Source organism: Salvelinus namaycush, chromosome 11 (assembly GCF_016432855.1).
Source record: "Salvelinus namaycush isolate Seneca chromosome 11, SaNama_1.0, whole genome shotgun sequence".
Classification (NCBI taxonomy): domain Eukaryota; kingdom Metazoa; phylum Chordata; class Actinopteri; order Salmoniformes; family Salmonidae; genus Salvelinus; species Salvelinus namaycush.
This window is the reverse complement of record NC_052317.1, coordinates 10,513,489-10,534,314: the sequence shown is the minus strand read 5'-3', so window position 1 is coordinate 10,534,314 and position 20,826 is coordinate 10,513,489. Positions and strand designations below refer to the sequence as shown.

The following is a 20,826-nucleotide window of genomic DNA, read 5'->3' as shown; positions in this document are numbered from 1 at the left end:
CCCACTCAAGTGACGCACCCCTCATAGGGATGGCATGGAAGAGCACTAGTAAGCCAGTGACTCAGTCCCTGTAATAGGGTCAGAGGCAGAGAATCCCAGTGGAGAGAGGGGAGCCTGCCAGGCAGAGACAGCAAGGGCGGTTCGTCGCTCCCGTGCCTTGCCGTTCATAGGTAGGAACAAGCCAATGTAATGCTTTGTTGGTTAGCAGTAAAACCATGAAATGTTTTTATTTTATTTATTTTTATTTCACCTTTATTTAACCAGGTAGGCCCATTGAGAACAAGTTCTCCTTTACAACTGCAACCTGGCCAAGATAAAGCAAAGCAGAGCAACACAAACAACACAGAGTTACACATGGAATAAACAAACATACAGTCAATAACAATAGAAAAGTCTATATACAGTGTGTGCAAATGAGGTAAGATAAGGGAGGTAAGGCAATAAATAGGCCATAGTGGTGAAATAATTACAATTTAGCAATTAAACACTGGAGTGAAAGATGTGCAGACGATGAATGTGTAAGTAGAGATACTGGGGTGCAAAGGAGGGAAAAAAACAACAGTATGGGGATGAGGTAGTTGGATGGCCGATATACAGACGGGCTATGTACAGGTGCAGTGATCTGTGAGCTGCTCTGAGTACTGGTGCTTAAAGCTAGTGAGGGAGATATGAGTCTCCAGCGATTTTTGCAATTCGTTCCAGTCATTAGCAGCAGAAAACTGGAAGGAAAGGCCAAAGTAGGAATTGGCTTTGGGGGTGACCAGAGAGATATACCTGCTGGAGCGCATGCTAAACGGATGGCACTGTGGCAGACTGCATCCAATTTGCTGAGTAGAGTGTTGGAGGCTATTTTGCAAATGACATCGCCGAAGTCAAGGATCAGTGGGTAGGATAGTCAGTTTTACGAGGGTGTGTTTGGCAGCATGAGTGAAGGATGCTTTGTTGCGAAATAGGAAGCTGATTCTAGATTTAATTTTGGATTGGAGATGCTTAATGTGAGTCTGGAAGGAGAGTTTACAATCTAACCAGACACCTAGGTATTTGTAGTTGTTCACATATTCTAAGTCAGAACCGTCCAGAGTAGTGATGCTGGACGGGCGGTCAGGTGCGGGCAGCGATCGGTTGAAAAGCATGCATTTAGTTTTACTTGCATTTAAGAGCAGTTGGAGGCCACGGAAGGAGAGTTGTATGGCATTGAAGCTCGTCTGGAGGTTAGTTAACACAGTGTCCAAAGAAGGGCCAGAAGTATACAGAATGGTGTTGTCTGCGTAGAGGTGGATCAGAAAATCACCAACGGCAAGAGCGACATCATTGATGTATACAGAGAAAAAAGCCATCCTGAGAATTGAACCCTGCGGCACCCCATAGAGACTGGCAGAGGTCCAGACAACAGGTCCTCCGTTTTGACACACTTGGAACTCTGTCTGAGAAGTAGTTGGCGAACCAGGTGAGACAGTCATTTGAGAAACCAAGGCTGTTGAGTCTGCCGATAAGAATGTGGTGTTTGACAGTCGATGTGGTGTTTCAGTCGAAAGCCTTGGCCAGGTCGATGATATCGTTTCGGACCTTGAGCGTGGCTGAGGTGCACCCGTGACCAGCTCGGAAACCAGATTGCATAGCGGAGAAGGTACGGTGGGATTCAAAATAGTCAGTGATCTGTTTGTTAACTTGGCTTTCGAAGACCTTAGAAAGGCAGGGTAGGATAGATATAGGTCTGTAACAGTTTGGGTCTAGTCTCTCCCCCTTTGAATAGGGGGATGACCGCGGCAGCTTTCCAATCTTTGGGGATCTCAGACGATACGAAAGAGAGGGTGAACAGACTAGTAATAGGGGTTGCAACAATTGCGGCGGTTAATTTTAAAAAGAGAGGGTCCAGATTGTCTAGCCCGGCTGATTTGTCGGGGTCCAGATTTTGCCGCTTTTTCAGAACATTGGCTATCTGGATTTGGGTGAAGGAGAAATGGGGGAGGCTTGGGCAAGTTGCTGTGGGGGGTGCAGGGGTGTTGACCGGGGTAGGGGTAGCCAGGTGGAAAGCATGGCCAGCCGTAGAAAAATGCTTATTGAAATTCTCGATTATCGTGGATTTATCGGTGGTGACAGTGTTTCCTAGCCTCAGTGCAGTGGGCAGCTGGGAGGAGGTGCTCTTATTCTCCATGGACTTTACAGTGTCCCAGAACTTTTTGGAGTTTGTGCTACAGGATGCAAATTTCTGTTTGAAAAAGCTAGCCTTTGCTTTCCTAACTGCCTGTGTATATTGGTTCCTAACTTCCCTGAAAAGTTACATATCGCGGGGGCTATTCAATGCTAATGCAGTACGCCACAGGATGTTTTTGTGCTGGTCAAGGGCAGTCAGGTCTGGAGTGAACCAAGGGCTATATCTGTTCCTGGTTCTACATTTTTTTGAATGGGGCATGCTTATTTAAGATGAGGAAAGCACTTTTAAAGAATAACCAGGCATCCTCTACTGGTGGGATGAGGTCAATATCCTTCCAGGATACCCGGGCCAGGTCGATTAGAAAGGCCTGCTCGCTGAAGTGTTTTAGGGAGCATTTGACAGTGATGAGGGGTGGTCGTTTGACCGCAAACCCATTACGGACACAGGAAATGAGGCAGTGATCGCTGAGATCCTGGTTGAAGACAGCAGAGGTGTATTTGGAGGGCAGGTTGGTTAGGATGATATCTATGAGGGTGCCCGTGTTTACGGATTTGGGGTTGTACTGGTAGGTTCATTGATAATTTGTGTGAGATTGAGGGCATCTAGCTTAGATTGTAGGACGGCCGAGGTGTTAAGCATGTCCCAGTTTAGGTCACCTAACAGTACGAGCTCTGACGATAGATGGGGGGCAATCAATTCACATATGGTGTCCAGGGCACAGCTGGGGGCAGAAGGTGGTCTATAGCAAGCGGCAATGGTGAGAGACATGATTTTTAAAAGTAGAAGCTAAAATTGTTTGGGCACAGACCTGGATAGTATGACAGAACTCTGCAGGCTAACTCCGCCACTTTTGGCAGTTCTATCTTGTCGGAAAATGTTATAGTTAGGGATGGAAATTTCAGGGGTTTTGGTGGCCTTCCTAAGCAAGGATTCAGACACGGCTAAGACATCTGTGTTGGCAGAGTATGCTAAAGCAGTGAATAAAACAAACTTAGGGAGGAGGCTTCTAATGTTAACATGCATGAAACCAAGGCTTTTACTGTTACAGAAGTCAACAAATAGGAGCGCCTGGGGAATGGGAGTGGAGCTAGGCACTGCAGGGCCTGGATTAACCTCTACATCACCAGAGGAACAGAAGAGGAGTAGGATAAGGGTACGACTAAAGGCTATAAGAACTTGTCGTCTAGTGCGTTCGGAACAGAGTAAAAGGAGCAGGTTTCTGGGCACAGAAGAATAGATTCAAGGCATAATGTACAGATAAGGGTATGGTAGGATGTGAATACAGTGGAGGTAAACCTAGGCATTGAGTGATGGTGACAGAGGTATTGTCTCTAGAGACACCATTTAAACCAGGTGAGGTCACCGCATGTGTGGGAGATGGAACAAAAGGGTTAGCTAAGGCATATTGAGCAGGGCTGGAGGATCTACAGTGAAATAAGACAATCACTAACCAAAACAGCAATGGACAAGGCATATTGACATTAGGGAGAGGCATGCGTAGCTGAGTGATCATTGGGTCTAGTGAGTAGCTAGGCGTGTTGGAGACACGGCGATTCAGACAGCTAGCGGGCCGGGGCTAGCAGAAGGGCCGTAGGGGGACGTTGCGACGGAAGAGTCAGTTGTAGCCCCCTCGGTCAGTTATATTGGCAGACCAGTCGTGATGGATCGGCAGGGCTCCATTTAGTAAAAGGGTCCAGGCCAATTGGCAAAATAGGTATTGTAGCCAAAGAAAATTGGCTGATGGACCTCTTCAGCTAACAGTCCGATATGCTCTAGACGGCTAGCGGGCCGCGGCTAGCAGATGGGCATTCAAGGGATGTCGTGACGGAGGAGCCTGTTGAGAACCCCATCGGGCGGATTACGTCGGTAGACCAGTCATGAAGGATCGGCGGGGCTCCGTATCAGCAGTAAAAGGGGTCCAGGCCAATTGGCAAAATAGGTATTGTAGCCCAATGAGTGGCTGATGGACCTCTTCAGCTAGCCGGGAGATGGGCCTAGCATAGGCTAGCTCCAGGCTAATTGGTGCTTGCTTCGGGACAGAGGAGTAGCCACTCAGATAGCAGCTAGCTAGCTGCGATGATCTAGGTGAAAAGGTTCAGAGCTTGCAGTAGGAATCCGGAGATGTGGGGAAAATTAGTCCGGTAAGCTCTGGGTTGAATCGCGCTGTGCAGAAAGGCAGGAGTTGTCCGGGCTAACTGACTACTAGCTAGTTAGCTGGCTAGCTTCTGTTGGGGGTTCCGGTTCTAAAGTAAAGAAAATAGCAGATCCATTCCACATTGGGTGAGGCGGGTTGCAGGAGAGTATGTTGGCGTTGAGGTTAAAAAATATATACGAAATAGATGCAAAGAAAAAAAAAAAATATATATATACAAGACACGACGAAGACAAAGACGCCTGACTGCTACGCCATCTTGGAATTCAGCCTTGAAGCCAATGTAGAGAGGCTAGCACTGGAGTAATATGATTACATTTTGGGGTTTTAGTCAGGATTCTAGCAGCCGTGTTTATCACTAACTGAAGTTTATTTAATGCTTTATCCGGGTAGTCAGAGAGTAGAGCATTGCAGTAGTCTAATCTAGAAGTGACAAAAGCATGGATTAGCTTTTCTGCATAATTTTTTGATGAAAAGTTTCAGATTTTTGCAATGTTACGAAGATGGGAAAAAGCTGTCCTTCAAATATTCTGCATAGCAGTGAAAGTTAACATTGTGTTTCTGAATGACATCACCAAGAGGTAGAATATATAATGAAAACAATAGTGGTCCTAAAACAGAACCTTGAGGAACGCCTAAACGTACAATTGATCTGTCAGAGAACATACCATCCACAGAGACGAACTGATATCATTCCAACAGGTAAGATCTAAACCAGGCAAGAACTTGTCCGTGTAGACCAATTAGGGTTTCTAATCTCTCCAAAAGAATGGTGATCGATGGTGTCAAAAGCAGCACTATGGTCTACGAGCACAGATGCAGAGCCTTGGTCTGACGCCATTAAAAGGTAATTTACCACTGTCACGATGGCGGTCTCAGTGCTATGATGGGGTCTAAAACCAGACAAACATTTCGTATACAACAGCTTTTTACATTTTTCTTTTTGAGGAATGGGAGATTGGATATAGGCCGATTCATTTTTAAAAAAATTCCCGGGTGAAAGTTTGGCTTTTTCAAGATAGGCTTTATTACTGCCACTTTTAGTGAGTTTGGTACACATCCAGTGGATGGGGATCGATTTATTATGTTCAACGTAGGAGGCCCAAGCACAGGAAGTAGCTCTTTCAGTAGTTTAGTTGGAATAGGGTCCAGTATGCAGCTTAACGGTTTAGAGGCCATGACTATTTTCATGAATGTGTCAAGAGATACTGGATTAAAAACCTTGAGTATCTTCATTGATCCTAGGTCCTGGCAGTTCTGTGCAGACTCAGGACAACAGCTTTGGAGAAATACGCAGATTCAAATTGGAGTCCGTAATTTGTTTTCTAATGACCATGAAGTTCATGAATTTATCACTGCTGTTATGAAAGCTATCCTCTTGTTGAATGCTGCTTTTTAGTTATCTAAAATAAATTTAGGGTTGTTCTTATTCTCCTCAATTAAGTTGGAAAATAGGATTATCGAGCAGCAGTGAGGACTCTTCGATATTGCACGGTATGGTCTTTCCAAGCAAGTCAGAAGACTTCCAGTTTGGTGCAGCGCCATTTCCGTTCCAATTTTCTGGAAGCTTGCTTCAGGGATCGGGTATTTTCTATATAACAGGGAGCAATTTTTTTGTGACATGTGTTTTGTTTTTATGGGTGCGACTGCATCTAGGGCATTACTCAAGGTTAAATTTAGATCCTCAGTTAGGTGGTTAACTGATTTTTGTACTCTGATCTCCTTAGGTAGGTGGAGGGAGTCTGGAAGGGCATCTAGGAGTCTCTGGTTGTCCTAGAATTTATAGCACTGCTTTTGATGATCCTTGGTTGGGGTATGAGCAGTTTTTGTTGCGATTGCAAACATAATAAGATGGTGGTTCTATCATGACACAAGGCGAGACCCAGATGCAGACACAGGAGGCAGATGGTTGGAGTTTAAGATGTTTAGTAATCCAAAAAGGAGTAGGCAAGAGAATGGTCGTGGACAGGCAAAATGTCAAAACCAGTTCAGAGTCCAGGAGGTACAGAGTGGCAGACAGGCTCGAGGTTAAGGCAGGCAGAATGGTCAGGCAGGCGGGTACAGAGTCCAGAACAGGCAAGGGTCAAAACCAGGAGTACTAGAAAAAGGAGAGCGTACAGGTGAAAAACCACTTGTTGACTTGGAACCTACAAGACGAACTGGCACAGAGAGACAGGAAGCACAGGGATAAATACACTGGGGAAAACAAGCGACACCTGGAGGGGGTGGAGACAATAACAAGGACAGGTGAAACAGATCAGGGTGTGACAGGTCCGATAGTCCAGGATTATGAGGAAAAACATTTAGATCCACAATATTTATTCCACAGGACAAAACTAGATCCAGGGTATGACTGTGCCACTTGGGAGGCTCTACTGAAATACTTTTTGTACATATTTGCATGAATTGAGTGTGAGATTGTGTTGCAACCAGAGGTGCCAAGTACTCTCAGATGGTAAACAAAACGCTACCCAGTATGTACATGTACGGAAAAGTTTTTGGTAAGTTGCAAAATGTGTTCAGTATGCCATTGTCATTTGAGACTAAGTGTAATGTCATGGAACATCAAGACAATATTACAAAGACTATTGAACCTAATTGAATTGACAACCACACAAACAGTCACTGAAGTGATACAAATGGACACTTGATAATGAATTGATGTTACAATTTTTTCCATCTGTATTTGATGTTATTGTAGACTGTGGTTTATAACAAAGTATTAACTCGAGTCATGATTATTTGTCTTATGTAGGCTGAACTAAAATATTATGTTAATTGTTTGATGCTCGAGTGGATATTTTTAACCATGTTCTCAGTGCTATTAACATTCTCAGTATTCCAAAGGGTAAAAAGCCTTGAATGAGCAAAGGGGGTCCTTTGCACTCTGAAATTTGGCTCAAGAATAGTGGCATTACGTCATTCAGTAGCTCGTTGTACTTTGGTAGTTCCTCAAACTTTTCCCGACGGAGAAAATGCGCGTCTGGCATGCTGGGACCATAGGATACTCCCACCATCTAGGAATTTGGGACTTTCCTTCCATATAAGGACTTTTTGATGTCAATCACAATCCAGAGAAAGGAAAAGGTGGAGCCTAAAATCGATGAAGGAAGGGTACAAATTCGTGTAAACGTTTTTCATTGGTTGCAGGAAAGAAAATAAAGGAAGTGTTTCGTTCACGCTGGAGTTAACTGGAAGAGAAAAGAAAGGAAACTGATACAAAAGTATCCATACGAAAAACAAAGTACTCCTTTATAATCATGTCTGGCTCATCATTTAACAGAGGTCCTGCCTATGGGTTTTCTGCAGAAGTCAAAAGCAAGGTAAGTGTTCACGGAGTCGAGAAGTGCGAATGAATCACTTGCCTTATACTATTATACTGATATAGTGAAGTATATTATAGAGTACTTGTTTTATTTATAGAAAAATGTGTATGCCTAGGTATTTTAGGCTATGATGTGAAACGCTATTGACATGGAACGGGCAATGACTTTTTGGAATTGCCTAAATAAAGCGCATGTCTTTTATCAACAATTACAAAAGTTTTACCAGCTCCGCGCTATGAATATACTTCTGAAAATATTGTTCATTAATATGACAGCATAATACACATCTTTTAAGTTGGTTTAATTTTGGGAAGCGCTTAAAAAAGCATGGGCGTTGCCCTTGATATTGGCAATGTGGCAAGTTGAAATATGCGATCCCATTAGCTTACATAGTGAAACTGGTCAGTACTCTATAGAGTTGTAACTCTTTCATTCATCTGAGTTTGATATCACCCACCCAGAGGTCACACATCCTATCGTGATAGCAACTCCTGCATCCTGCTGTAGGTTGGGGCCTTGGTGAACGTCAATTGCAGTGCGCCGACGTGATGCGTGCTTAGACAAATGACTCCACAAAACAGTCCAAATAGAAATATGTTCTCATTCATAACAAATGCATATTCAAAAGTTAACCTTAACAGGAGACCGTGCCTGTCCTCCATCCAGAACATCAATATCACAACCAGGAGGTAACCTAGGTAACCTCAAGCCAAATATAACTTCTATCCCACATGTACTGTTAAAAAAAACTAGTGGAGCAACCTTTGTGTTCTTGTCCTTAATTTGTTTTATTGTTACACTTTTTCAGTGTAATAGGATAAATGGAATTTAAACTCTGCAAAAGCCCCCAACCTGGCTCTTTAATTGTCAATGGAGAAGACTAATATAATAAAAATTTGCTCCTTTATCTTTCATAAACAATTAACTTCACCCATCATGTTCCAAGTTATGTTGTACAAAAGAATACTCAGGTCTCCACTCTGCTACCGTAATCCACCTTGGACTCTACAAGGTGTTGAAAGCGTTCCACAGGGATGATGACTCCAATGCTTCCCACATTTGTGTCAAGTTGTTTGTGGACCATTCTTCATACACACGGGAGACTGTTGAGCGTGAAAAACCCAGCAGTGTTGCAGTTCTTGACACAATTTGTTGCACCTACTACCATACCCCGTTCAAAGGCACTTAAATATTTTTGTCTTGCCCAGTCACCGTCTAAATGGCACACATACACAATTCATTTCTCGAGGCTTAAAAATCCCTCTCTAACCTGTCTCCTCCCCTTCATCTACACTGATTTGAACTGAATTTAACAAGTGACATCAATAAGAGATCATAGCTTTCACCCAGTCAATCTATGTCATGGAAAGAGCAGTTCTTAATATTTTGTCAACTGTACATGCGTTAGTCTCTGTGCTGGGTGAGGGGTCCCATTCCTCCAGTTTACCATTGGCCCTCAAAACACACTGTACTGGTAGCCAAGTGGATGTCAAGCTTTTGGTTTCTTCTCATACTAAAGAATGATGTCCACGAGCTCTGGTCTTTCCCGCCATTGATTCAATGTGTTATTCAATTAGTTTTGGTTAACCCAGACCAAACAAGCACCGCTGGCCACCAATTGTGTATAATTATTTGAAGTATGAATTGCACATAGTTTTCTCATAAATACCTGTGGAAACAGTCATGTAAAATAAAGTGTAACCAACATGTTACCTACACATGTTTTGGTTGTGCCAACCTTTACCAAGACTTTAGGTGAAACTTAAAGGCTTCCTATAATTAACTTTTTACCCCCCCCCCCCCAGATTGCCGGAAAGTATGACCCTCAGAGAGAGGAGGAGCTAAGGGTCTGGATCGAGGATGTGACAGGATGTGTTATTGGGGAGGACTTCCAGAAAGGCCTGAAAAATGGTGTCATCCTGTGCGAGTAAGCTTATAAATGGGACCAGCATCCATCATCATCCTATTTGTAATGTCACCCTAATCATATGTAAGATAAGGCTTTATTGAGCCACGTTGTATTGTTCAGCCAGTGCATTTAACCAAAGGCAACACAAATCATAAACATTCAGCTAGCTACAGCATAATAAACCAAATGATACAATCCATGAATGTCCTGACTGTCCTCATAGTTGTCTGCTTTATTGTACTGTACACAGTAATGATTATGCTCCACAGACAATTTTCTCCTCTGATTCCTTCGGTTGCCTATGAGGTACTGAAGTCTCAGTCAGCAAGCTCTCTCTTTCTCCTCTAGACTGATCAACAAACTTCAACCTGGCTCTGTGAAAAAGATCAACTCGTCCACCATGAATTGGCATCAGGTGAGCAGCTTGGATTGTTCTCTCTACATAAGACTTGCCAGTACATCAACAGACTTGTACTGTACTTTGCCATGTGGTTTTACAGTTGGAGAATACTTCTGAGCTGTTGTGCTGACCAAGCCTGGTTTTTTTTACTAACATAAAAGCAGAGGTAGATTTTTACTAGAGGTGCAACTTTCTCTGGACCAGAGACTGTACTGAAGTAGAACATGGGTTAGAATAAGGTCCGAGGGGGTGTGGTATATGGCCAATGTACCACGGCTAAGGGCTGTTCTTACGCAGGACGCAACGCGGAGTGCCTGGATACAGCCATTAGCCGTGGTATATTGGCCCATATACCACAACCCCCCCCGAGGTGCTTTATTGCTATTATAAACTGGTTATCAATGTCATTAGAGCAGTAAAAATAAACATTTTCTCATACCCGTGGAATACGGTCTGATATACCTCGCCTGTCAGCCAAACAGCATTCAGTGTTCGAACCACCCAGTTTATAATGTGGAATATAGTGAGGACTTGGTGTGCAAGAGTTATCCGTTTAACTACATTTCTTAATTCTTTGCTATGATAACCACTTTATGGCTATGACATCCCAAAATGATTGAGAAGCTCTTTACTCATCTTGTCCTCTTATGCACTTTTCTGTTTCTAGCTGGAGAACATCACCAACTTCATCAAATCCATCCAAACGTACGGCCTGAAGCCCCATGATATCTTTGAGGCCAATGACCTCTTTGAGAGTGGGAACATGACCCAGGTCCAGAGCACCCTGTTGTCTCTTGCTGGCACGGTAAAACTTTCAGTATTAAAAACTTATGAAACTTTTTTTATTTTATATATATATATATATATATATTAGCTTGCACCCCTCATGAGAATAGCAACGTCTGTATTTTATTTTAGCCGTGCTTCTGTAATTTCCACTTGCATGAATCGTTTAGTATTGTACAGATTAAATGGCTGACCTTGCAGTAATGCTCTGTACAACATGGTTTTATCTTCATAAAGATGTTCCTGAAGCTAACATAATGGTGTCCCGTCTTTATCAACATATGGTGTAGGAAGTGGGATCCGAATACAGCAAGCCCCTAATATAACAAGCCCCTAATATTGTGTCCAGTAGTATCCAGTAGTATATTGTGTCCAGTAGTATCTTGACGCATCCAACCGTGTTGTGATTTCTGTACACTTTCCCCTGCAGGCCAAGACCAAGGGCTGCCAGTCCCGAGTGGACATTGGGGTGAAGTACGCAGACAAACAGGAGAGGCTATTCGACGAGGAGAAGATGAAGGCCGGACATTGTGTCATCGGACTGCAGGTCTGAGAGATTTAGGGCTGGGTGTACAGAACTTATTTTTGGGGGGCTGGGGGGTGCTGCTGATAATTAGATATTTTTGTCAACGGGGAGGGGGTGCTGAGTTTTATTTTTTCTCCCCGTGCTGGTGTTTTGGTCCACTCCTACAGGAGTAATAAAGGCCTGGTGCACCCAGTGGATTTTTCAACATTATTCAAATTTGTATTATTTGTATCTATTCTGATTTATACATTCCTGCGGCTATGTATAAGGGAATGCGTTGACCGTGATACCACTGAGGAGCATGTTGTTCTTTTTGCAGTTGCCAGCTCTGTCGTTTCCATCTTGCCAAACAAAATGGCAGTAGTAAGATGTTGCAAGTCAGCAATATAACCGGCTAACCCATAGACGGACAAGTCCATGTTATTGTTCTTATAAAACTCAGAATTGAATTGCATCTCGGCCTAACTTCTATTTAGTTTGGATATTTCCTATAGAAGGGTTGCATGTCGGATTACATCAATGGTTCCTAACATTTATAAGCCCTTTGGTTTAACTTATATTTGAGCCAAGAATAATATTGTTGATTTTAATGCTATCTACTCATAGGGATTAGCTGTCTGTCTGAAAGTCTCCATCTGGGGGAGGGTTGTAGTACTTTACTCATTCTTTGCCGTTTTCCCTTTAATAAACGATATGTCTCTTTCCGCAGATGGGGACGAATAAGTGTGCCAGCCAGGCGGGCATGAATGCATACGGCACCAGGAGGCACCTTTACGACCCCAAGGCTCACATCCTGCCCCCCATGGACAACTCTACCATCAGTCTGCAAATGGGCACCAACAAGGGGGCCAGCCAGGTAAAAGGAAATACAAGTTCTCACTCAATCATCTCACCATGTCTTAAAACTGAATCAAGGTATCAATATTGTCAATGGGGGAACTAACTGCTTCAGTGGACTTTGGCTATTTCTAATGGATTCTTGTTTATTCAGATGAGTACAAATATTTTAATTCACTGCTAACTAATTCATCGTTCCCTTCCTCTACTCTTCAGGCTGGCATGACAGCTCCAGGAACCCGCCGTGCCATCTACGACCAGAAGCTGGGCACAGACAAGTGTGACAACAGCACCATGTCGCTGCAGATGGGCTCCAACGCAGGCGCCAACCAGAGTGGGCAGAACTTTGGCCTGGGTCGTCAGATCTACGACGCCAAGTACTGCCCCAAGAATGAGGAGGAGGTGAACGGGGCCGGGGCCGACTATGTTGCCAACTACCAAGACGAGGGTTACCAAAAATACAAAGATGACACGGTGCCGGTGTACCAAGAAGAGGGGACGGATTATTAAAAGTGGGTTGTGCTTGTTGAAGATAGTAGAAACCTCAATGAAGGCGTTATTAGTTACATAGAATTTTCCACCTTTTGGGTGATCTCCTTTTGGTATTGGACAATAGTTCCCTCTTACCCTCATTAATTACTGGTTAGGACCAATATACACATATCTCACATGTACTATATATTATGAGGTTTTTATATACTTGTTGAAATGGCTATACGTATGTGTTTTTAAAGTGTAACTGCTAAAGCCAGTGCTTGTGTCTGAGCTGTGATTAGCTTTTTTTCTCACAGGGAATTTTGTAAAGTGCTAAAGCCCCCTTGCCAGTTTCCCCCTATACTAATGTAAGTAGGTAGATTTTAAAGGGGTGGCATTTATGCCAAGGATTTTCATATACAAATATTGCCTAGAATCCATCTAAAATAGGATTCAAAGATTAAAAATCATCTGTGTTGAGATGGAAAAGAAACCTCTTAAACTTTCATTGGAATGTAGATTTAAAAAATAGTTATCAGTTAAAATGGATTGTTCCATAGTTGGAATTTACCCATCCTTATATTTATATGCCTAAAAGTCATATTGTTAATGTAAACTATTTCCGTTTCCTTAACTGATGTGAATAATAATGTGAATTTGTTATAACTGTTTGTATCCATTCAGTACTCTTACTTGGTAATATAAAAGACAAGGTGTTTTGTAGTATCTGAGAACGAGAAAATAATGTGTTTTGTGAACAAACCACTGTCTCATTTATCTCCCATTCTTTTTATGTATGCTGAGTACTGATCATATCTTTTTTTTTTTTAGGAGGAAATATTTATTTTGTTTGCAAAATCAGAACAACTGGAGCCAAGGTTTGTTTTCTTTGGGTTAGAGTATCTTGGGGGGGAAAAACATTCAGGCTTTCAACATTCCAAGCTGGATACTGGATTAATTTTGTCAGTTGTCTTCATTGTTTAATGTTTTACTGGATTCACTGATGACTGAAAAGAGGACCAGACTTATTTTAGATTTTGAACTCTGCCATTCAAAGGGATTATTTTTATATTTCTGATTTAAAAATGTGTTTTTTTTACCTAGACTGAAGGAAAATTTGCTTTTACTATCTTTGGTATTATATACATTCCTTGTGCTCTGCTTCGGGTCCTTCTTTTCAATATAAATGGAAACATCTGTTAACGTTTGGAAGTGTGCATGACAAGTGAAATAAAGATGGACATTGAATACCAACCAGACTGATGTTACAATTAAAGAGTGTCTCATTAGTTCCATGTTTAGCATAACTTGTGCTAGGATCATTAGTTCATGTGGCTTTAGTTCGGGGATTATCTAGCATAAGCAATATTGTCTAAACAATGTCTGCATACCATAGCCGGACATACTAATTTCATGGTATGTGAAAAATTCAGTGCTGTAGGCGTGGGGTTTTGAGTCATTTGGGTCTCCTAAGGGAATAGAGAAGTGTGTGAGCTTAAACATAGCGCCCTCGAACAAACCCAGTGCTGCTAGATATCTGATTTACAAAGGCGCTGCACTGGTAGCCCTTGCTCTGCTTGACTAGCATTTGGTGCAGATGATTTACAAATCAGTTGAAGCTGCACACGCGTTGACACCGCAGGAACTGGGAGCACTATCAAAATATCTAAGCCAACTCTTATGTAACTTGGGTAAGTAGGCAGAAAACAAAGGGCTGTTGAAATATTATTTAGAATACTTTCCAGGTGGTGGGCCAATGAAAATATCAAGATATATGACTGAAGTTATTCTCAACTTTAAATGACATTGGCTTGTTCAGTGCATGTGACCTTGTTGCCACCTGTACAGTCCTTTTGGACTTACGCATAATATGAATATCTAGCCATGGTACCTGTCTTATTGAATATAAGAAAACTGACAATCACTTTTGTCTTTTGCATGTCTGTAGTTCCTTGTCTATCCAGGTTTGGGTCTTTTATAAGGTAAGATAATGCACGGGTTATAATGTCATACAATAAAACATATGTAAATAGATTTGTAAAAACACAACTATTGGAAGCAACATTCTTTCTGCAATATTAAGCTGATCCACCCCTTAATAAAACTATTTTTAAAACACAACTAAACATAGTCCATATTCTTGTTAATAGGTTGTTAGGATGAGCAGAGACGGTTAGCGTGTATATTTCCTCAGACGCAGTTCATCATGCAGTGGTCACCTGTAGGTTTAACAAGAACAAAGCAGGTAGGATTAACTAAACCGGTTTCAAGTGAAGTACGTTTTCGGTAAACACACTCACTGCCTATTGTAAGGCCCCTTAGTTCTGGTCAGGGAGAAGAGCACTGCTTTGGCACCCAAGGCCTTGGTGTCGGCAGTGCCAAGCAGCAGGGTAAGGACTCCTCTACTGAAACGTACCCCACAAGAGTAGTCGTTGTGTCACTGTGGTAGTGTTATAACTGTGTAATATAGTACCATATTGAGAGAGTGCCCCCTTGTGGATGTTTAATTTTCTAAAATAGCTGATCAACTTTTTAAACATTTGACTTGAATGGCACCTGGCCACATCTTGTCACTTCCCTCTCTTCTACATCTCGCTAGGATAATCACCCAAAATCGTATTAAACTTGATTGGAAACCTGATACAAGCACAGTCGGGAATATTTACTGTTATTATGCATGGGCTTTGAGTGTGTGCCTGTTTGTCCCACAGAGCTCGCTGTGGCCTATGACCTTTGGGCTGACGTGATGTGTGGTGGAGATGATGCACACAGCACTTCGTTACGACATGGACAGGTTCAGGGTGTTGTTCAGAGCCAGCCCAAGACAAGCAGACGTCATTATAGTAGCTGGGACCCTCACTAACAAAATGGCACCTGTGCTCCGGAATGTATCACCCTGATAATTCTATGTAACAAAAGATTTCCTCCTCCAAAGGGTTGAAAGGAAACGGTGAGCATATTTGAATTCATTCCTTGTGGATGTCTTGACTACAATATCAGTTCCTTGTGTTGTCCTTGTTCTGAGTGGCCTGTATTCTCTCTCTTTCCTTTTCGAACAGGTATATGACTAAATGCTAGAACCTAGATATGTGATTTCAATGTTTGATTAAACCCATCTTCATATGTTTTTTTCCCTTCTCACATGCATCATGTCTGACGGTCACACTTCCGTGTTAAACATTACGTTTAGTATCTCACAGAAGCTTGTGGTTTGTTAGCACTAACCTTGTCCTTGCATTCCACTAAATATAACCCATAGTTCAGTATGTTCTGACCACATAGAGCTATAAGTGTTCCTCTCTTGGTTTGAGTTGTGACGTTCTCTTTAAACATGATGCTACACCAATGCAGAAGGTCATGTGTTGCTCAGTTGTCATGGTTGAGATTTTCTGTAACATTCGATCCTGTGAAAGTTACCACAACTTCGGTGCTGACCCAGTACAAAACCAAGAAGGGGAAAGCTATACTGTTGTTCAAATCAGCACTTTGATTGATGATGAGTTGTGTATTTGTACATGAGGTATCATGAAAGAAATTTGCCGGTTGACGAGTTGGGTATGTAAAGTAATTTCATGTGAATATGTCATTATTTTCTCTCCATCAATCAGCTATGCTAATGGAGGTGTCTACTACCGTTACTCTTATGCAGGATATGACCGCATTGTTCCAGTAGACACATACACTATATATACAAAAGTATGTGGACACCCCTTCAAATTAGTGGATTCGGCTATTTCAGCCACACCCGTTAATGACAGGTGTATAATATCGAGCACACAGCCATGCAATCTCCATAGAGAAACATTGGCAGTAGAATGGCCTTACTGAAGAGCTCTGTGACTTTCAACGTGGCACCGTCTAACTAGTCAGTTCGAAACATTTCTGCCCTGCTAGAGCTGCCCCGGTCAACTATAAGTGCTGTTATAGTGAAGTGGAAATGTCTCAGAGCAACAGCGACTCAACCCCAAAGTGGTAAGCCACACAAGCTCACAGAACGAGACCACCAAATTGAAAATCGCAGCGAGTGAAAATCGTCTGTCCTCGGGTGCAACACTCACTACCGAGTTCCAAATTGCCTCTGGAAGCAACATCTGCACAATAACTGTTCGTCGGGAGCTTCATGAAATGGGTTTTCATGGCCGAGCAGCCGCACACAAGCCTAAGATCACCATGTGCAATTCCAAGTGTCGGCTGGAGTGGTGTAAAGCTTGCCGCCATTGGACTCTGGAGCAGTGGAAACACGTTCTCTGGAGTGATGAATGACGATTCACCATCTGGCAGTCTGACGGACAAATCTGGGAACAAAGCGAGGTCCATACAGAAATGGTTTGTCGAGATCGGTGTGGAAGAACTTGACTGGCCTGCACAGAGCCCTGACCTCAACACAATCGAACATCTTTGGGATGAATTGGAACGCCGACTGCGAGCCAGGCCTAATCGCCAAACGTCAGTGCCCGACCTCACTAATGCTCTTGTGGCTGAATGGAAGCAAGTCCCCACAGCAATGTTCGAAGATCTAGCCTTCCCAGAAGAGTGGAGGCTGTTATATCAGCAAAGGGGGGACCAACTCCATATTGATGCCCATGATTTGGAATGAGAAGTTCAACGAGCAGGTGTCCACATACTTTTTCTCATCTATTGTATGTATCAGGTACGGAGAGTTGATAGAGGTATTTACTGTCTTGTTCTTGTTTCTAGGCTATCCTGCCACAGCAGAAGCTCTGATGTAAGGCACATTGCAGTAACGGAAGAAGATCAAGCAGATCTGGTACCGCAAATGAGGACCTGTTTGGTGTATTTACAGCTGGTGATTGACATTATACGGTGCAGTGAAATATGCTGGAGCAAATTAGGGTTACGGCCTTGCTCAAGGGCACGTCAACAAATGTTTCACCTTGTCGGCTCGGGTATTTGAACCAGTGACCTTTCAGATACTATCCCAACACTCTAACCGCTAGGCTACCTGCGTTTGTTGGTAAATAATAAAATGCACATTTATTTTAATACCTGCCTATGAGCTATTGCATGTCAATGTATTTTTCTGTGAGGACTTTCATGAAAATGGATGGCATTTTACATTTGTCATTTAGCAGACGCTCTAATCCAGAGCGAGTTACAGTATCGAGTGCAGTACCACCACCTACCGGTCCAGTGAAAAATACAACTATTTTTATGGCCGGAAATAGATAACCGGATGTCTCTGTGAGTCGCGCGATATTGGGACCAACGAGAATTCTGAATGTTCTTTTCCCCGGAACATCAGGCAAGATGGTAGGTGACCAAATTTACAAGTACCCGAATATGACAATCTATGTCCATCTCAGCAAAATTATAAAACCTTCTGTTTAATAAATCATATATTTCGGTTCATCACCATTTATCAATCGGTACATTGCTAAATGTTAGGATGGAACAAGATTGGCGCTACCATAAAGCTTGGGATGTATGCTAATGACACAGTAGCCTGCAGTGCCAATGCTTTTCACCGAGTCACGTTTTCTCTTTTAGAGACATGAGTTCGGCACGAAATCCCGACTAAAAACAGTCGCTAGGAATGTTTTGAAGTATTTCACAGCAAATGCCTTGTTCAACATACAGCTGTTGTCGTTGGCCCACGATATCCACTGCGTTGAAGTAATTTGCGTTGCTTTCCTAGGCGGAAGTTGAGATCAAGAAGAAGCGTACCTTCAGGAAGTTCACCTACAGAGGTGTGGACCTGGACCAGCTTCTGGACATGTCCTAGTGAGTAAACCAATTATTTCAGTACTCCACCACTATATTTGTCCATATTGGTGGTTGCATTGTGGTATGTCGGTGAAAGCTCAGCTTTTACCGTGAGTGTATCCATCATACCAATGCTAAATGAACCCCATCTTGCAGAAGGGTGAAAGTCTGTGGCAGTGGCACTCGCTCTTTCGAAAGTTGGGTACATTTATGAATGGGCTGTGTTCCATTTGTTTTCTACATTTTGCATTTCATACAAATCATTATGTGATGAATTGGGCTTTAACTAAATATGTTCACTTAAGGCCAACCAGTTTGGGTATACCATGTAGTACAATTAGTGAAGAAACACTGACTCTGGCAGTCAGGATTCATTGTAATTTAACTCCCCTGTAAGTCTTCAGTCTGCTGTTTGGAGCTGATGTTTTACTGTGCATCTGAAAATGTCCCGGATGGAATTATGATCACCCCCCCCATTTCCAGTGAACAGCTGATGCAGTTGTACTGCGCCCGCCAGAGGAGGAGGCTCAACCGTGGCCTTCGCCGCAAGCAGCAGTCCCTCCTGAAGCGCCTGCGTAAGGCCAAGAAGGAGGCTCCCCCCATGGAGAAACCTGAGGTGGTGAAGACTCACCTCAGGGACATGGTCATCCTGCCTGAGATGGTCGGCTCCATGGTCGGAGTGTACAACGGCAAGACCTTCAACCAGGTTGAAATCAAGGTGAGGTTTGGGGGAGATCGCTGGACTCGCATACTCAAACATGGACACTCTTACTGACCGTTGTGGCTGCTTTGTGTGATGTCTTGTCTCTACCTTCTTGCCCTTTGTGCTGTTGTCTGTGCCCAATGTTTTTGCCATGTTTTGTCCTGCAGCTATGTTGTCTTAGGTCTCTCTTTATGTTGTCTCTTGTCGTGATGTGTGTTTTGTCCTATATTTTTAATCCCATCCCCGCAGGAGGCCTTTTGGTAGGCTGACATTGTAAATAAGAATTTGTTCTTAACTGACTTGACTAGTTTAAATAAAGGTTTAACATTTTATTTTATTTTTTAAATACACCTAGCATGGCCGGGCCTCCCCTGAGATTGTAATTGTAAAAAATGGTTTGCTTTTTGCTGGTTTCCTCATACTCTTGCCCCTCAAGTGCACGCAATGAATCCAAATTTGTCTCACCTTTTGCAACAACCCCTGATTTTTGTCCTGTAACACTTATTCTTCAGGTGTTGTATAGTGTCAACACACTAGAGAATGTAGTTACTTTTTAGTCAAGGTTGTATTCTAGCTGAAATGTCAAGTAATAGGATTGTCCTGCTCAACACTAACGTTGTACATTTCTCTCTCCAGCCTGAGATGTGTGGCCACTACCTGGGGGAGTTCTCCATCACCTACAAGCCAGTCAAGCACGGTCGTCCCGGTATCGGAGCGACACATTCTTCCCGTTTCATCCCACTGAAGTAGAATGGCTGTGGTCTTTGTATAAATAAAATTTGAGCCCCCACACACTTGTCTGTTGGCTTTCAATTAAAAAATGTTTGCTTGAATTGTGACATGACATTTTTTTACCCCATTGGACATGGTTTGAATTACCCTAAAGGAATTTGGTTGTAAATTGCCTTATTTGAGTTAAGTCCACATATTTCATGCATTTGCTTAACTGCACAAAGATTCTTTTTTTTATTACCCTTGGTGCTTCTGCCAATGTGTCAAATTAATTGGGTCCAGTTTTTGTTTAATGGGCAGAGCTGAACTGCTGAATTTGCATAAAAATGATTACCACTGTAAACGGGTAAAATTCGGTGGTTTGTGAGGTTATTGTTGTATTTTGTTCAAAGAACATGACTGCCAAACATTCACATGTGTAGTCAACAAAACCCTAGCTTGCACTGGCTGGTGCATGTCTAGTAAACTGAATTGTATAACGGCGATATGGGCCTTCACACAGTTTATTTTTTAGAATATCTGCATCTGCTGTTTCCAATGCAATAATCTTGAGTAATTTACTACTTGGGAAACTCATGCCAATACCTACTGGTTACATTTGAGTGCATACCATTTGTTATATTTATAACAAGGAATAATTCTTGTCTCATATCCAACCAAATCAAGATTTCTGGTTAGGCTTCGCTCACGCAGCATGATCACTGCCGAAGAGGAGCCCAGGTTAAAGTTTGCTGGGTGTTAGTGATCTACGTTTACGTCTAGCCGCATTGTGATTAGCGTCATGGCAGCAGCATTAAGACTTCCGTTTTTCCTAATTTTGCCTTCAAAATAAATGTCAGCGTTTTACCGCAATGTGTATGATATGAAATAATGTTTGCAGCTTTCATAGTGTATAATAGGGGCGGATTGGCCATCTGGCAATGACAGATGGGCTGGACCATGTTTTAGATGGGTGGGCTGGTCGAAATTCACACTAAAAGAAAAAAGATGTAAGTAAATAACAAAGGTTCCATGGACCTGTTAAGATTTTTTTGTAAAGATTTTGTGCAATTTTTCTGTTAGAAACGCAGCAAAAAAAGAAACGTCCTCTCACTGTCAACTG

At 42.6% G+C, this 20,826-nt stretch overlaps 2 protein-coding genes and 1 non-coding gene across 5 annotated transcripts; all 3 read left to right on the top strand.

Annotated features, from left to right (window-relative positions):
- Window positions 1–7,457: 7,457 nt before the first annotated feature.
- Window positions 7,458–13,819, top strand: LOC120055797 (calponin-2-like). Of its 3 annotated transcripts, XM_039003769.1 has the most exons (8): window positions 7,458–7,630; window positions 9,439–9,560; window positions 9,891–9,957; window positions 10,610–10,747; window positions 11,159–11,275; window positions 11,964–12,110; window positions 12,308–12,603; window positions 13,397–13,819. In XM_039003769.1, exons 1-7 carry the CDS (start codon window positions 7,568–7,570, stop codon window positions 12,599–12,601), a joined length of 948 nt encoding a protein of 315 aa, XP_038859697.1. In that variant the 5' UTR covers window positions 7,458–7,567; the 3' UTR covers window positions 12,602–12,603; window positions 13,397–13,819. The 3 variants fall into 3 exon arrangements, with proteins under 3 accessions (XP_038859697.1, XP_038859698.1, XP_038859696.1); XM_039003770.1 differs by having other exon boundaries at window positions 10,610–10,714; window positions 12,308–13,819; XM_039003768.1 differs by having other exon boundaries at window positions 12,308–13,819.
- Window positions 13,820–17,755: 3,936 nt separating this feature from the next.
- Window positions 17,756–19,813, top strand: LOC120055796 (40S ribosomal protein S15-like). The gene is made up of 4 exons (XM_039003767.1): window positions 17,756–17,836; window positions 18,222–18,307; window positions 18,773–19,007; window positions 19,629–19,813. Exons 1-4 carry the CDS (start codon window positions 17,834–17,836, stop codon window positions 19,740–19,742), a joined length of 438 nt encoding a protein of 145 aa, XP_038859695.1. The 5' UTR covers window positions 17,756–17,833; the 3' UTR covers window positions 19,743–19,813.
- LOC120056331 lies at window positions 18,362–18,499 on the top strand. Its single transcript, XR_005477779.1, has one exon. It is a non-coding gene; the product is annotated as a small nucleolar RNA SNORA35 (small nucleolar RNA).
- Window positions 19,814–20,826: the final 1,013 nt, after the last annotated feature.

Bases quoted from the DNA above. Each gene is read 5' to 3' on its own strand.
- LOC120055796 (XM_039003767.1), top strand. The intron at 18,308-18,772 runs GTGAGTAAACCA...CCCCATTTCCAG, and splicing joins CAGCTTCTGGACATGTCCTA to TGAACAGCTGATGCAGTTGT. The intron at 19,008-19,628 runs GTGAGGTTTGGG...TTCTCTCTCCAG, and splicing joins TCAACCAGGTTGAAATCAAG to CCTGAGATGTGTGGCCACTA.
- LOC120055797 (XM_039003769.1), top strand. From the start codon at position 7,568: ATGTCTGGCTCATCATTTAACAGAGGTCCTGCCTATGGGTTTTCTGCA. The intron at 9,958-10,609 runs GTGAGCAGCTTG...TTCTGTTTCTAG, and splicing joins CCACCATGAATTGGCATCAG to CTGGAGAACATCACCAACTT. The intron at 10,748-11,158 runs GTAAAACTTTCA...TTTCCCCTGCAG, and splicing joins TGTTGTCTCTTGCTGGCACG to GCCAAGACCAAGGGCTGCCA.